General features: G+C 33.7%; 4 protein-coding genes across 6 annotated transcripts; 2 read left to right on the top strand and 2 right to left on the bottom strand.

The window, feature by feature from the left end:
- Positions 1-127: 127 nt before the first annotated feature.
- Asap (ArfGAP domain of ASAP) lies at positions 128-4,876 on the bottom strand. Its single transcript, XM_075729707.1, has 10 exons — positions 4,816-4,876; positions 4,296-4,756; positions 4,163-4,235; positions 3,942-4,093; positions 2,623-3,879; positions 1,927-2,571; positions 1,760-1,873; positions 1,541-1,696; positions 613-1,470; positions 128-563 (listed from the first exon to the last, which is right to left on the bottom strand). Exons 2-10 carry the CDS (start codon positions 4,425-4,427, stop codon positions 342-344), a joined length of 3,609 nt encoding a protein of 1,202 aa, XP_075585822.1. The 5' UTR covers positions 4,428-4,756; positions 4,816-4,876; the 3' UTR covers positions 128-341.
- A 58-nt stretch (positions 4,877-4,934) lies between these two features.
- On the bottom strand, positions 4,935-8,443 carry fwd (phosphatidylinositol 4-kinase beta fwd). 2 transcript variants are annotated; one of them, XM_047058049.2, is made up of 4 exons: positions 8,019-8,443; positions 5,685-7,954; positions 5,482-5,614; positions 4,935-5,425 (listed from the first exon to the last, which is right to left on the bottom strand). In XM_047058049.2, exons 2-4 carry the CDS (start codon positions 7,835-7,837, stop codon positions 5,117-5,119), a joined length of 2,595 nt encoding a protein of 864 aa, XP_046914005.2. In that variant the 5' UTR covers positions 7,838-7,954; positions 8,019-8,443; the 3' UTR covers positions 4,935-5,116. The 2 variants fall into 2 exon arrangements, with proteins under 2 accessions (XP_046914005.2, XP_046914004.2); XM_047058048.2 differs by having other exon boundaries at positions 5,685-7,959; positions 8,019-8,437.
- Positions 8,444-8,504: 61 nt separating this feature from the next.
- Positions 8,505-10,821, top strand: LOC124494789 (protein MCM10 homolog). Its single transcript, XM_047058056.2, has 3 exons — positions 8,505-8,762; positions 8,816-10,443; positions 10,519-10,821. Exons 1-3 carry the CDS (start codon positions 8,600-8,602, stop codon positions 10,594-10,596), a joined length of 1,869 nt encoding a protein of 622 aa, XP_046914012.1. The 5' UTR covers positions 8,505-8,599; the 3' UTR covers positions 10,597-10,821.
- A 384-nt stretch (positions 10,822-11,205) lies between these two features.
- Dmtn (transmembrane and coiled-coil domain 2 protein Dmtn) lies at positions 11,206-15,742 on the top strand. 2 transcript variants are annotated; one of them, XM_075729708.1, is made up of 9 exons: positions 11,258-11,602; positions 12,133-12,729; positions 13,141-13,830; positions 13,886-13,944; positions 14,009-14,287; positions 14,367-14,530; positions 14,622-14,777; positions 14,838-15,022; positions 15,085-15,742. In XM_075729708.1, exons 3-9 carry the CDS (start codon positions 13,172-13,174, stop codon positions 15,272-15,274), a joined length of 1,692 nt encoding a protein of 563 aa, XP_075585823.1. In that variant the 5' UTR covers positions 11,258-11,602; positions 12,133-12,729; positions 13,141-13,171; the 3' UTR covers positions 15,275-15,742. The 2 variants fall into 2 exon arrangements, with proteins under 2 accessions (XP_046914006.2, XP_075585823.1); XM_047058050.2 differs by having other exon boundaries at positions 11,206-11,602; positions 12,133-13,830.
- The last annotated feature ends 50 nt before the right edge of the window (positions 15,743-15,792 follow it).

Raw genomic sequence — 15,792 nt, forward strand, 5'->3', positions numbered from 1 at the left:
CTCTATGAAGAGGATGCATTCTATACCGCATTTTTTAAAAATTTGATGTGTTGGTTAATTCAAATTATCCGCATAAATTTATTTACCACAAAAATCAAATTTTAATAAATTCAAAAAAAAAAAATCATTTTCAATTGATGAGTTTGTTTATAAATGCGTCAGTGATTTGAACCCAAGATGAAAATTTTAAGATATAGCAAAGCAATAAATTGACAAATTCTAATTATTTGAAAAAAATTCAAAAGTGACTAGAAAATAACATTAGTAGGAATTAAACAAATATAATCATTAAATAACAGGATGACGGTCTTTTTGGTATACGATGATCGAGGACTGCATTATTATTCAATGAATTGAACAAAAATGGCTGGAAATAATCCACGCCTGGAAGGATCGCCTTCAATCATTCCTTCCATCCAGTCATCGTCATTGGTCACTTCGTTGATGACTGTGATTATTTCTCCAGATTTAAATGAAATCTCATCAGATTGATCCGCATCACAATCGTAAAGAGCTAAGCATCGACGGAATTTTCCAGGTGTTCCATGAGAATCGTGAATTTTCTGAAAAAGAAATTAGAATCAATATTTCAAACGATTGTTAAAATTTTACCTTCCGAGGTGGTGGTACGGGATGATTAACGCTGCTTTCACTCATTTGTTGTAATTGTACGGACATTTCATTTGGATATCGAGCAACGTCTGAATTGTCTGTTTTTGCTGGAATAGCAGGAGTGGTGGTCATCACTTTTCCATAAATGTTTGATATTCCAACTTTTTTACAGGTATTCGTAGTTGATGACGCTGTTCCTGCAGCTGTTGTATTCGATCCTGGAACAAAGACTGAAACTATCCCTGCTGGTTTAAGAGGGACAGCAGGTTTGTTTGGTTGTGGCTGATTATTATTGGTAGACAGTGTACTTGATTGTTTAACAGATAAACCAGGAGTGGAAAATACGGAAGTGACAAGTGAATTATCAACAGAATTGTTACGTATGTGTTGACTCATTTTTGATGTCATCACTTGTTGCAGATTGTTGTGAGTGGTTATAGAGGTTGAATTTAAGGAATTTGAATTGGAGCTTATATCAGCTGATGCTGCTCGAGAATGACCTGCCAAAAACGGTCGTGAGCCGGAAATGTTATATTTTTCTTCATACATGTTCGTATCGACAATAATTTTCGACATACCATCTTTATTCGGTATTTGAGGCTGCTGTGATTCGGCCGAAAACCTAAGTCGGCTATTTCTAACTACATTACCACGAACAAGTGAATCTGGATCTGAACTGTTAACAATAGTTGTGGCTTTTGTATTTGAAGTATCAATATTCACTACAGTTGAATAAAAATCTCCAACTACACTTGATGGTCGAGAATTTTGAGCTGAGGAAGTAAATGTTCCTGCTGTATGATTGGCTGTAGAATAATTGTTGTAAAGAGATGATTTTGATGTCTGAGCATTACTCTTCTGCAATTATATATATTAAATGATGATATTGTTAATAAATCAGCCAAAAATTGAATGATATAAGAATTACCAATTCATTGGAATCCGATTCGCTTTCAGTTTGATAGCGAAATGAAAATTTTCGATTACTAGAACGAATTCGATTATTTGTCAATGATTGTTCATTCTGATTGAACATCAATTGATTCACACGGCGAATTTCATCAGCATTTCTGATTGCACCATTCTAAGAGGAATGACAACAAAATTATTAAAAGACTACATAATGTTAAAGCACTCGAATAGAAACCTTTTCATCGAGATCATCATCGGAAAAATCGGTGGATGGATCTTCCGTCTGGACACTATAGTGAATGATAATGTTCTCAAACAATGATTTTTGATTCTTTTCCGCACATTCCAGCTAACCAAGAAACAATCAATTAAAATTCCCTAAATCGAAAGAATTCAACTCACCAATTGGATCAAAAATATATTCTGATCATCTCGAGCTAAATCCATTGGGGTTTTGTTCATTTTATTTTTTAGAGAATAATTGGCCTTTGAGCGAAGCAATAGTTTCATACATTCTGGTCGATTATATATGACACAATAATGTAGAGCCGTATTGCCATCCGGCCTAGTTATCACATCGAGATCGGGCGAATTTTGGATTAAAAAATCAACGATATAAAGGGAACTGCCATCATATTCCCGCATAATCGACTGATGTAATGCCGTTTCCATCAAAGTATTTGATGGTAATGGCGCACTAAGATTAGCACCTTCTGCCCAAACCTGTAACAGAAAGTATATATCTTTGGAGTGAACAGCCTGTTCGAGATCATTTAGCAATTCCAATTCGGATGTACATGTTTTAATAATATATTTGCGATGTAGATATTTATTCCTAATGAATTGATTTCGTTCATCCATTGTGCTATTTGGTTTAGGTTTGAATGTTTGAATATTACAGCTGGCTTCCATAATATCATTGAAGCCATTATTACTCATTGTTGCTGCAATCAGCAGCTGTGATGTACCAATATTATCCAATGTTAGTGATTGTATCCGTGAAACATGGACTCCCATTTCACGATGAATTCCAGAACATTCAATGCACTATAAAAACTTGAAATAAAAATATGTTCATTTAGGTAAAAAAAAACTTACAGTTAATACACCGAAATTGGTAGCCAGCCAAGTTGGTTCTTGGGTTGAACCACAATCTACACAGCAGTCATTACCAGGCAGTTTTCGTATATGTTCAATTATGTTTTGACGAAGTTTAGGAAGATTGGAATTTGGATCATTTGATGAATCTATTATTCGATTATTAGAATTGGTCATTGCCATCGATGAATATGCTAGCTCAGAATTTGCAACTTTATCAGACGTGGAGTTATCAAACTCTTTTTTAAGAGCACCTTCCTTGTTGTTAATTAGAACGGATATCCAGGCTTCGGCATCATGTTCATCTTCTACTTGAAAATGATAAGTACGATTATAGGAGATGAGATCAAAATTAGTTCCAAAATTTTTAAGTTGATTATTAGCCGGATTGGTCAGATTGGATGTTTGTGACAATGATGATTGTGCTCTATCATCACCTGTTATCGATTGTGATTGCACATTCTGTTGTTGCTGACAAGTTTTAATCTGACATGTCAACAAATTTACTTTAGTAGGTGGTTTTGATTCATCCGAATGCCAAATGTAAAGGAATCCGTCTTTGACTTCACATTTACGTTTTTGCCATACTTTGACACGCATTTTACTCTCGGATTTTTTCAGCAAATATCCCGATTTATAACACCCATATTGTTTGTTACCTTGAGGTTGGTGTAAAGAATAATAGCCAACCGATCGCCTATTTGATTGATCCGAATGATGCGAATCATTCATTATTGAACTAGTATTCATCGAATAAGTATCAAATAATGCATTGGATGATTTAAGCAATGATCTAAGTTCGAACAATTCTCGTTTCTCTTCCTCTTTTCGTTGTCGTGCTTGCTGTATCTGTACTGTACAATCATTGATAAATGATTGAAATTGTTCAATTGCTTCAAGACCAGCACGAAAATATTTACATTGAGCATTAAAATATTCGATATAATGCAGTAGCAAATCAAAAGATTTCTTCATCTCAATATCATTCGCTTTAATCAAATATTCACACATCTGATATTGGAGCTGTTTCCTTTCACGGTCCATTTCTTCTGCCATTTCAGCTCCGGTTATTTCAGTCCGTATTAATCCGGCTTCTTTGGCCTGAGCTTTTTTCTCTTTTTCAAGTTTGCTCATTTTAATTTCATATTCTTTTAACGCTTTATCGACGGGTTTTTTCAACTCATTCTTCACACCTTTAAGATCACCTTTGAGAACGTTATCCACGGGAAACATAATTATATTGCATAAGCTTTGCATCTTGATATCAAAGATAAACATTGTAAAACAATCATTAAACTACAAATAAAAAAATGACATACTAAAGTTTTTTCCAAAGCGGCCAATTCTTTTACGATGAATGAAAATTTCACAAATGCAGCTCCAATAAATTCTTCCTTTTCACGTAAATTTGACGAATTGATACCCAATTTTTCTAAAGATTCGGACAATATGATTTTATTTCCATAATTAGCTATTCGATTATAAAGAATAAAGAATTAAAAAATAAAATCTGAAAATTCAAATCGAAAAAAATGCTTACCACATCCTCCATTATGTATAGCTTTAACAGATTTTTTCATCTTGGACAATCCATTTCGATCAAGATCAAGGCCCTAAGGATTGGAAAAAATAAAATAATAATAAACAGTGCTTAAGCGGTTTAGCAGTCGAACCTCTTCAATAGAGTTGACCAATTGTTTACAATAGGAAATATTTGAATAAAATGTCGATGTTGTTGGTGAATGAAAATCATCTTTGGCTTCATTTATAAAGTCTTTGACATTAAAAGAATGATCGGGAGGCATTTTTTGATGAGAAAACAAAGTTGACGTCAAAAAATAAGAATGAAAATTTGCATTCGATTCCGATTAATTTTTTATAACAAATCTTTCATGTAAATTTTTGTATTTTATCACAGAACTTGAAACTTGAAATTACGAACGACAATAAAGCCTAGATGAGTGTTCTCATACACAATAAATGCAAAAATTATGATGAATAAAAGTATTCAACGATAATGCCAAATAATTCAGAAGAAATGACGGCTCATGCAGGAAACAGGATAAATAATAGTTTTCAAAATCATTTTCAGAATTTCAAAGTTTAATCACTACAGAAAGGGCTAAAGTGAATTCTGATAAAAGCAAAAAAACATTAATTTTCCAATGTTTTTATTTTGTATACAACAATTACAAATGCAAAAAAAACCGAGACAAAAACAATCGGCAAAACATCGGGCAACCCCTGTTTTTCACCGCCTAAAGATGCCATCAATAAAGAACGTGACAAAATGTGAGTAGCGCGAAAATACATAATGTAGCAACTCAAATTTAATGATAATTTTCATTTGAGTAATTCAAATATTCTAATGATAAATATTTCATGTATAAAATAATTAACAATGTAAATAATCTGATAACAAAAATAGGATCGAAAAATTTTCGTTTTTGGCTTCTCGGCTGGCTTTTATGATCGCCGCAAGTGGGTATAATCATCAGAAGATACCGTTGGTGAAATACTGGAAACCATCATAGAGTTTGGTCGTTATCGAATGGATACTAGTATCAACCAAGGTATCGACATGCTGTTGCAATTGTTGTTCAGTCATATTCATATGAAAACGATCACGAAATGAACGTAAGATCGATGCCGTGTTGGAAAAACAAGCCGACATCGATGGACTAGTTATGAGAATTTCGATCAAAGTCACCAAACGCTCCGTATGTTTACGTGCAGCTACTAAACCTTGTAGTATGAGAATCTTGAAATATTCAAACATATCACTTTTGTTGCCGCCCATCACCTATAGTCGAGATGATATTTTAAAAAGAAATGTCATTATCTGGAATATTTACTTACATCAACAAATTCTTGAGTTAATTTGAATGGGGAATTTTCAAAGCCCAAATTTCGTGGAGAATTTGACAGTATGAAACCAAAATCTATATGAATTAAATGGCCTTCATTGTCGAGAAGAATGTTGCCATTATGTCTAACCAAAAAGATAAATACACGATTAGTAAAAGCACAAACAATCACATCATTCAGACACTACTACTTACCGATCTTTTACTTGCATCAAATAAGAAACGATACTATAAGCGGCACAACTTTGTACGAAATTATTTCTAGCTGTTAGAAATAATTCTGAACTCATCGAACCACCCCCAAATTCTCGGACAAAATATTCGAGCAATGAAATTTGGCAATGTTTTTTGATCTGATGTAATGAAATAGAATTGAGAATCGGTTCAATAATACCACTATCCGGCGACGTAGAAAGAATGGCATATGGTTTCAGCCATAATGGAACCCGTTCCTGTTCCCATATTGATTTCAATGTTTCCAACACCTGATATACCATCATTTCTTGTCGTAAATCATCGCCACACTTGATTATAGCAGCAACAAGATGCCAAGATTTGATATGGCCATATGGAGACGATTCACGGATTCTGGACACTTTTTCGTCCCATGGTTCTTTTAATGCAGCAGCGGATGGATCTTCAGGACAAAATCGATTGAAATTGTTATCCTTTGAAGCGACTGATTCATTCAAACGACGGCGAATATCACCAGCAGCTATCAATATACCTTCACTGCTAGCCGTAGAATCCGTGGAAAATTGTGATAAATTATCATTGGCTTGTTGCTGATTTTGCAACCGTCGGAAAACATTAAATGCACCATATTGCCTTGCCATCAGCATTTCTTCCTCTTCATCATCTCCACCAACTACAACAACAACAGCGTTGCTTTTGCTGTTGCCAGAATCTTCACATGGAATTGGAAATTTTTGATCAAGATTATTGTTGAGCGTAGCCGTTGTTCCATGTTTTATAGAAAATTCGATAAGATTCTCTTCAGATTTCGTCTGTCGAATGATAGATGTCGAATGAGTTTGTGAAGATGATTGTGATTCTAATGGACATTTTTGCTGCTGATTCAAATTGAAATTACCACCATGATTATGGTTTGTCATCATTAAAAAATTGATGCTATTACTGCTGCCATTGAGACTATTTCTGCTATTATTTAGTGCTTGTTTCACTGGAACTGGCGATTTTTCTATGTCATCACATTCACATATCTCGAAATAAATCAAATATGGTGCTTTGTCTTTAGAATTCAACACGACTGCTGCATGTGGCGGTATTCGTACAATCATATGCGAATGTTTTGTATAAGTTGGTATCCAAACACGAGCAGGTAGTTGAATGTTCAAGGTGGATAATTCGCTAATCAAAAGTTGTGATTTTATTTCTTTGCTAGGAACCGATTGCATTTTCAATCCAATGTTCATCAGACAACGTATAAATTCATATTCAGGTTTAATTCTTAGAGCTGCACAAAGACAGCTTGGAAATGCTTGTTTCAGATTATTATCTTGCTCATTAGGATTTGAATTTTTCATTATTACGTTTGTAGTCGTCGACGGAATACGTAGAAAACGATTCTTTTGATTCTGTTGATGATGGATACAACCGATTGTTGATACCGTTTGGTTCAGATTGGTACCGGATAATTGTGATTTGGTCATTGCATCACTAAATGATCGGTAATGTGTACGAAGATGATTGTGGCCAATTTTTGCATTGGCCAAGGAATGATTTAAATTATTACTATTGTTCATGTCGTTTGATAGGTTAGCATCAGCTTTAGCAGCAGTTGATAATCGGAACTCTTCGTTGAGAATCGACTTTCGTAATCTATGTCCCAGGGATTTATTCTTACGGGAATGTAACATCGGGGTTATTGTTGATGTCTGTGTTTCTGGACAAAATGCATTTAAAAGCCATATACATTTAGTCGATGCATATACACTGTGACGACATCGATGTATCAGATAGGGATGTATAGCATCAGCAATGTTGTTATTGTGGATATATAAAACAATTAATTGTGGTAGAAAAAAATCTACATCATCTGGCGGAAATGTGAACATTCGATTACCCAAGTAGGATAATACACCGGATTCCTTGGAATTAAATAGATACGTAATTGCAATATTCATGTTGAATAATTCTGACTCAAAAAGCCTAAGAAGCCACGATTGTTGCATTGGCGTTTGAGGTCTACATATCATCATTTCGGTTTCTGATTTTTCTTTGCTCTTGTTTTTACTTTCACCATCATCCATTTGACGATCTGTCGTTGTATCAATGGATCCATTTTTTGTAACGAATAATGATTGTTGACTATTTGCAATATTCATATTGAACGAATGGCCATTGATTATTGAGTTGAATGTATTGTGAGTGAGGAAAATTAATATAAAAATATATCATCACGATGATGAAGATCAAAATATGATATCACGAAATATTTACGCCTATTCTGTACAAAAATTGAATACAAAATTAACTTGCATATACCATCATATAAATCTCACTTACCTTTCATTGAAAATTTGTTGATTTTTCGGTCAAACTAAACATATTGTTTCATGCAAATCATTGTTCTATCAACGCGATATAATTATAATATACAAATTCATTACAATTAGATTTTTTCATTTCATCAACAATGCATTCATTTTATTTTGGAGATGAAAAAAAATTTGTAAATTACAAGGCCAACGCGCCACAAATATGTACGAGGGCAATGACGGTGATAATTTTGGGCCAATAATGATGATAAAAAAAGCAATGAAATTGAGAACGGATTTAATGGGAAAATGAAGGCCAAAAAAAAAAAAACAAAGAGAAGAACTCTAAACAAGAAAATTAACTCAACAAAAAAAAATATTTGGATTTGGATCAAAGAAATTCGTATCGATTCAATGAATCCTCAAATTTCTACAGATATTAATATCAGAATCACAAACAAGACAACAAAACAAGAAAATTGTTGATTTTTTCCATTTTGACGCATGCACATACAAACGTTAAAATGGTCGAAATGTGTGCATGAAAAAATTTGCCGCCCAAATTTTATGGTGATCGTGATTGATTTTTCATAAAAAAAATTTCAGACTATGTCTTTCTCAGCTGAAGATTTATTTGGTAATATTGACGATCTAGATGGATTCAGTGATGATGATAATTTGGCTGGTGCCACTAGCAAACGTAAACAGAATTTCCAATCATACAATCATGATGATGTCGGTGGTTTTTACTCGAATAAGAAAATACGTCGAGGTATATGTCGCAATTTGATGATAATTGTTTAATTTTTTTTTAAATTTCATTAGACAACTGGAAATCCAAAAACTCCAGCACTAATCAGTCTCATTCGAAAGATGAAACTGTAGTGAAAGAGCTGTATTCGGGAATTCGCATGACCAAGCCATTAGTATCAAGTGATGAGCTTCGTGAATCGATGCGTGGTCGTAAAATGATCAAGTTGTCACAGATTAAATCTGCCATAAATAAATCTACTCATGATATCGATGGTGATTGGGTTACAATCGGCGTCGTTTTAAACAAAATGACCAAGACAAGCAGAAACGGCAAAGAATATTCCATTTGGAACCTAAGCGATCTCAGTTCAGAAAAGTCTACTTTTAGTTTTTTCCTATTTGGAAAGACACACGAAAAACATTGGAAGCTACCGGTCGGAGCTGTCATCGGTCTATTGAATGCATCTTTCATGGACAAGAACAATAAAAATCAAAAAGGTTCAGAAATTGGTCCTTTAACCATTGATGATCCTGATAAATTATTGCATATTGGTACTTCCAAGGATTTGGGCCATTGTAAAGCGATTAAAAAGAATGGAGATATTTGTGGCAGTTTAATTATGAAAGCGGATGATGAATTTTGTTTATATCATATTAAGAATGCATTTAGAAAATTTAGCTCGAAACGAGCCGAAATTCAATCGACGTTTTCCGATAAAGAACCTGAACAATATCATTTTGCCAATAATTTCGTACCGAATGCTACATTAAATCAGAATAATATTGTACTAGAAATGACAAAAGTGAATCGATCTCAATTGCAGGATAAAAAGCAAGTTGAAAAGGAGAATCTTAAAAAAGTAATGCTCAATCCATTGTCACGATCAGCCAAAAGTTTGGCTGTAATTTCAAGTTTACAACAAACTAATCCAAAAAGCTCATTATCGAAAAAAATGTCATCATTACCACTAACTAGTGTACAAGCAGAACCAAATAAACCAATCTGTCCTCAAGATATTTTTATGCAGCTAAAAAATTCTCAAACCAAATTACCAAATACAAAAAATTGCAAAAGTGATTCACCCTTGTTGGCAAAAGGATATAAACCTGGACAAATGATTGATTTAAAGATTTCTAACAACCAAAAGCAACTTGATGTAACTAAACAACGCGCGATTGAAATATTTAAAAAGAAACAACAAGCACAAAGTACAAAATCGATTACGAGCAAGAATGAAAAACTTGAACGAATTCTGAAAAAAGTTAACGCAAGTCTCGACGAATCGAATGAAGAATTGAAAAAAGAACAGGCAGAAACTGACAAGGAAAAATCTCGATTGATCGAAACTGCTATGCAACGGAAATCAATCAACAGTGGTGCTGTAGATTTAATCGAACGTATTGCTTGTGAGAAACATTTTCAGGCCTTAGAAAAACGTGAACGATATGAAAATCGATTGGCTGAAATAACTGAAATGATGGTCAAAGTTGTTACTTGTCGAATGTGTGAATATACGGCTCCATCACAAAGTGACTTGTGTAAATCTCGTAATCATTTGGTACGATTTCATGAGGTAAAAAAAAGATTTTTCCAATGCAAACATTGCAAAAAACGTCGTTTTACATATGATTCGTTATTTCCGGTCAATCAATGTCAACATTGTGGAGCTAGTTCATTCGAACGTACATCAATGATCAATGTGTGTGAGAAAATTTTATAAAATACTCATCGTTCAATTTCTAATAATTTAATTTTTTTCTTTCATATTTTATAGGTCAAAACTGAGACTAAACTTGTCGATAATTTATTAGTTCGAGGTGAAGAGATGAAATTTCTAAACAGCTTGAAATAACGATAATGATGGACAGCCAAGTCAATTTTTTTCACGATAATCGCTTGATGAACAACAACAATACTATTGACAATCTATAACAATAAATCATGGTAATTAACGTATAGTTATATTGTTTTTATTACGGTTGCTTCTTTCTCTTCTCTGGTGCACCACCATGCCATAGCAAACATTCCATCCATGATTATTATTATACTTAAAATAAATCGACATTTTAATTTAATATGCACATTTTATTCATGCTCATTGATTGGTTTGAGGAAAAATCATTACATTATTTTTCTAAGCATAAATGGAAAAAGTTTTTTTCCCTCTTGGTACATTTGTTTGTTTGGGCGTCATTTTCAAAAAACAAAGATCGAATGTATCCAAAACAAACTAAATAAAAAAAAAATAGTACCTGCGCATAATTTCGTTTATTCGAACGAAACCAGAAAAAAAACTCTAGCAAGAACGCCACAGTGTGGTATCTTGGAGTAACTCATTGATTCATTCAATTCACAATTAGTAAGTGATCAGGGGGGTGTATTGTAATATGTTGGGGCTGACAGAAATGAAAGAAAAATGCACAACTCTGTTGTGTGTATATGAACTAAAGTGAGCTGAGTTCGAGCAGACATTGCATGCCATATATCGTATACATACGATGTATTTAAACAACCGATAGTCTATAACTGTGTATATTGGAGGATTGGATGGCTACATTTGTTGTTGCCAGTTATTCCAATCTTTTCGATCATCGTCAATATTTCGATTTTGTTTTTTGTTATTGTTGTTTTTATTTGACCATACTTTCTTCATACTGCATGATTTTTTTACTATCCATAAGTCATATTTATTCTATCTCATTGTCCTCTAGTGATATAATTAATTAGTCCCTATTTTTTCCGGTGTTTTTCTCATCAATCTCTTTTCGGTGTTGCTCAACCCTGCACCACCGTTACACCATACATCACAATGGTATATAATATCATCTGATCTCACTCTGATGTTGATGACCAAACAGGTATGACTAATGAAATGAAATGACTTTTTATTTTGATAACTTATTCTTGTATGCTTACATATGATTATGTGTGTGTGTGTATGTTTTTTTCGTCATTATCGTTGTGAAGTTGTCCTTGTCCTTTATATATAAAAAAAAGTTGGTGGCCAATTTTCCAAACTTTCTTAATCGAAATAAAAGAGACTCTGTATAATGATGATACAATGTGCATGACTCATATATTAAGTGCATGATAAAACTCTTCAGTATCTCTTGCATTCATTTGACGTTACTGATGCGTATTTATTTGTTGGAGAAAAATAATGACGATCCAATTTTCTCTTTTGACAGTTCCAGAAACGTATTTCCGGTTCAAAATCTCCGGTAAACTCTCTTTCATCATGCATGCACACACACACACACATAATTAATTGATTTCAATGTTGATTGACAGTATTAATTGCTATATATTTTAAACTATTATTATTTTATTTGTTTATTTCTGCTCTCTTATATTTATATATGACGTTTTCATTTTTTTTTCTTTATAGCTAAAATCCAACACGTTCTGATTTAAGTCCAAATGCTACTGTCTTTGCCCGTAGTCAAGTTTTACTAGCCCCCCTCATTTCAAATGTGCAATTGCATTTGGCTTTGATTCGTTTGTAAAATATTCATCCATCATCATCGAAATCATATCACAGCATCCTAATTCCACTCAATACAAAATACATCGTGTTTGTGCTTGTTTATATGATGTTGCGTTCATTTTGTCAATGTGTTATAATAATAATCATTGATTAAAAGCAGAAAAAAATATATATCATTTGGCTCCATATTCACCTGCCTATTTGTTTTTTTTATCATAAATCAATGTGTTATCAGTCATGATAAATTAATGTTATATTGATTGATCGTATTCATTCTCATCCAACACATAACCGATCGATTGGTCTGTAATGAAGCAAAAAATTCCAAAAAACCAATCGATCTCTTGTATACGTTGACTTGTACTTGTGCGCATATCATAAATATATTTGATGTATGAATCTTCTTTAATCCGGTGTTTAAGCTGGTATACTGATTTGATTCATCATAATCGTCGTTGTGTCATGTTGTGGCTGCTCATCATTAGCATCATATATAATGTTACGAAACTCGAACGACAATAATAATACTCGAACTGCTGCTGCTGTTAAGGCCTTTGTATGCACATCGGATCATCAAATAACAAATATCGATACCACCATATCGCCAAGTACATTGTCCGTTGATCATAATCGAATATTTAATAATGATAAAACTAATAAAATTGTTGTTGATGATGATGGTAATGATGATAGGAATAATATCATCATCCATAAACAATCGACTAGTGATAATGAACGATCGAATACTATGAATGCTAGTCATGCTCAATTTCAGTTGTTATCACAGCAGCCGAAACCATCGCCCACGCATTCACATCATTCGACCGCATCGACGACAACAATATCCTCATCAGCAGCAGCAGGGTTGAAGCCGACACATCGCCGTGGATACAGCCATGGTTCATTTAGTACGCTAAACCCCCAATCCATTAGAGATATTATGTCCTCATCTTCGACTAGTACGAATCACCATCATTCTCATCTACCACCACCAACCCCACAATCCAATTACTTATCGCTAGGACGTGCACATAACAATTTGTTAGAATCGTCGTACATTAGTGATACCCGAAATCGAAATTTTTTATTAAATCCCTCGGAAGTGACCACAGCAATATCCGGATCGATTATGAAATCTAGTTCAAGTGAACAAGTCGATTCAGGTGCTGAACTTCCGTCACAAACAGCTGCTCTGCCATCGACTACTCTGACCCCGAATGATGAAACTAAACGTGCCATCGCCGAAATCGAACAGAAAATTCGGAAATTTAAGAAAAAAATCGCTCAAGAACAAATCAATTGTAATGATAATGTAAATGAATATCTCAAGTTGACATCGAGTGCCCAGCCAAATCAAAGTCAACGTTTGAAAACAGTGTTTGAAAAGAAAAATCAAAAATCTTCACAAAAAATTGCTCGTTGTCAGAAAAAGATGAATCGTTTGGATCAGGAACTTGAACGGATAAAGAACGGCGGCATCTATCATCGCCATCCGAAAGAACGACTTCGTGATGTTGGAACAAATATCAAAGAAGGTATCAGTGGTCTTTCCGGTGGTGTAATCGAAGGCATCAAATCGGGTATACATACGGCCGGAGAGTAAGTTTTCAACACAAATTTTCTCATTAATTTTAACCAATTTCACTTTATTTAGGACTGTGATTACAAAACCGAAAGAATTTTTCAAACGAACCACTGCCGATAATGCAGAGAGTATGTTTTTGCCCTATCTTCTTGGACAATAAACTTAAAAGTTTATTATATTTTTATAATACAGAGAATAGCATGGAACAAGAACCAACCAGTACTTTTGTCACATATTTAATTGATCCGGAAATGTCACAACAGCCAACAACTGTTTCTGGCGGGGTAGGTGGTAATTCCGGGATGCTCAATTCGAATAGTCATTCACATAGTCATAGTACGAAATGTACATCAGATGATGATGATGATAGTTCAAGTATTACATCGGAATCTGGTCAATTGGGTGGTATGAATAGCCATACTAATAGTGCTCATTACAGTAGCAGTCCATTACGAATGAAACCATTTAAACGTAAGATCTTTGAATATGATAATTCACAATAGTAATAATAATGTTCATTTATCCTTGAAAAATTGGCACCATCCTATAGGATATTATACTGTTGCAGATATTGATCAGCTAAGAAATCGTATCGATGAACGAACACAAGATTGTTTACGTTTTGGTGAAGAAATTGATACGCTAAAAAATCAATTCCAATCCGAATGTTTGCTATTCAATCAAACGCTTCAGGATGAAAAATATCGTGTCGAGGTATCATATATAATAATGATGTTTACTTTCCACTTTTGTCTTTTTATTCGATAATCTAAACATTTTGTTTCGTATCATATGGCCATTATAGCGATTAGAAGAGCAGCTTAATGATTTAACCGAGCTCCACCAGAAGGAGATTGAAAATCTCAAACAAACAATTTCAGATCTCGAGGAAAAGATTCAATATCAAACCGATGAACGACATAGGGATGTACATGAAATGTTGGAAAGCTTCCAGACAAGGGTATGTTTGATAGTCGATTTCTAGAGATAAATCCAATTATAAATTCTGTTCATACATCAGATATCACGAATGGAGCATCAACAACATCAACATTTACAGCAATTGGTCAATCTTGACTCATTGGATAATTCGAATGCCCGAGCACTCGTACTTAAATTGATCAACGTTCTGTTGACCGTTTTACAAGTTATTCTATTGCTGGTCGCTACCGTAGCTAACATTTTGGCACCATTTTTACAGACACGGTGAGCATTGTTATGTTTATTTCCTATTTTGATTGATCATTTTTCATTATAATTTGGTACAGAGCTCGAATATTTACCAGCGTATTTGTAATCATAATGTTCACATTCGTCTTTCAACATTGGCCGGAATTGGATATGTGGACGAGACAAAAACTCTATGATAATTGTCTATACGTATTGGATTTGTTTCCATTCCTTTCATCGTCATCGATTGGTGTCAATGCCTATCCGAATCGACCAGCAACCACGTAGTATCATCCATTTCTTAAATCAGACATTAATCAATCAACCCAACGATAATGCAAGAATCATACCAATCAATCATTTCCTGTTCATTCAACAAATCTTTGTTTGATTTGAATTTACTTGATTTCACTAGTGATATGTTTTCTTTCTTGCTTTTTCGGTGTGATAACTTCATATTCACTAATCACTCTGGTCTCATTCATAATTGATGACCAATTTGCCCACAACCATAAACTGAATCAAAAAAAAAATTCTCTTTTTCGCAACAAAAACCAACAGATAGCTTTATTTCGATAAAAAAAAATCGATCGCATTCAAGCAATTTTGGACGAATTATCACACTTAGACTTGGATGATGATTAAAAAAAATGTCATTCTCTGCTAAGTTTTTTTCATGATTGTCGATTTTAATTTCAATTTTCCAATCAGTCATTAACAGCCGAATAAATTGTACAAGTTTTTTCTTTTGTTCAATCCTTTTATGTTTTTATCCATTTTTGAATAATTGTCACATTTTATTTTCT

The sequence above is a fragment of the Dermatophagoides farinae genome, chromosome 3 (genome assembly GCF_024713945.1).
Source record: "Dermatophagoides farinae isolate YC_2012a chromosome 3, ASM2471394v1, whole genome shotgun sequence".
In the NCBI taxonomy this organism is placed as follows: Eukaryota; Metazoa; Arthropoda; class Arachnida; order Sarcoptiformes; family Pyroglyphidae; genus Dermatophagoides; species Dermatophagoides farinae.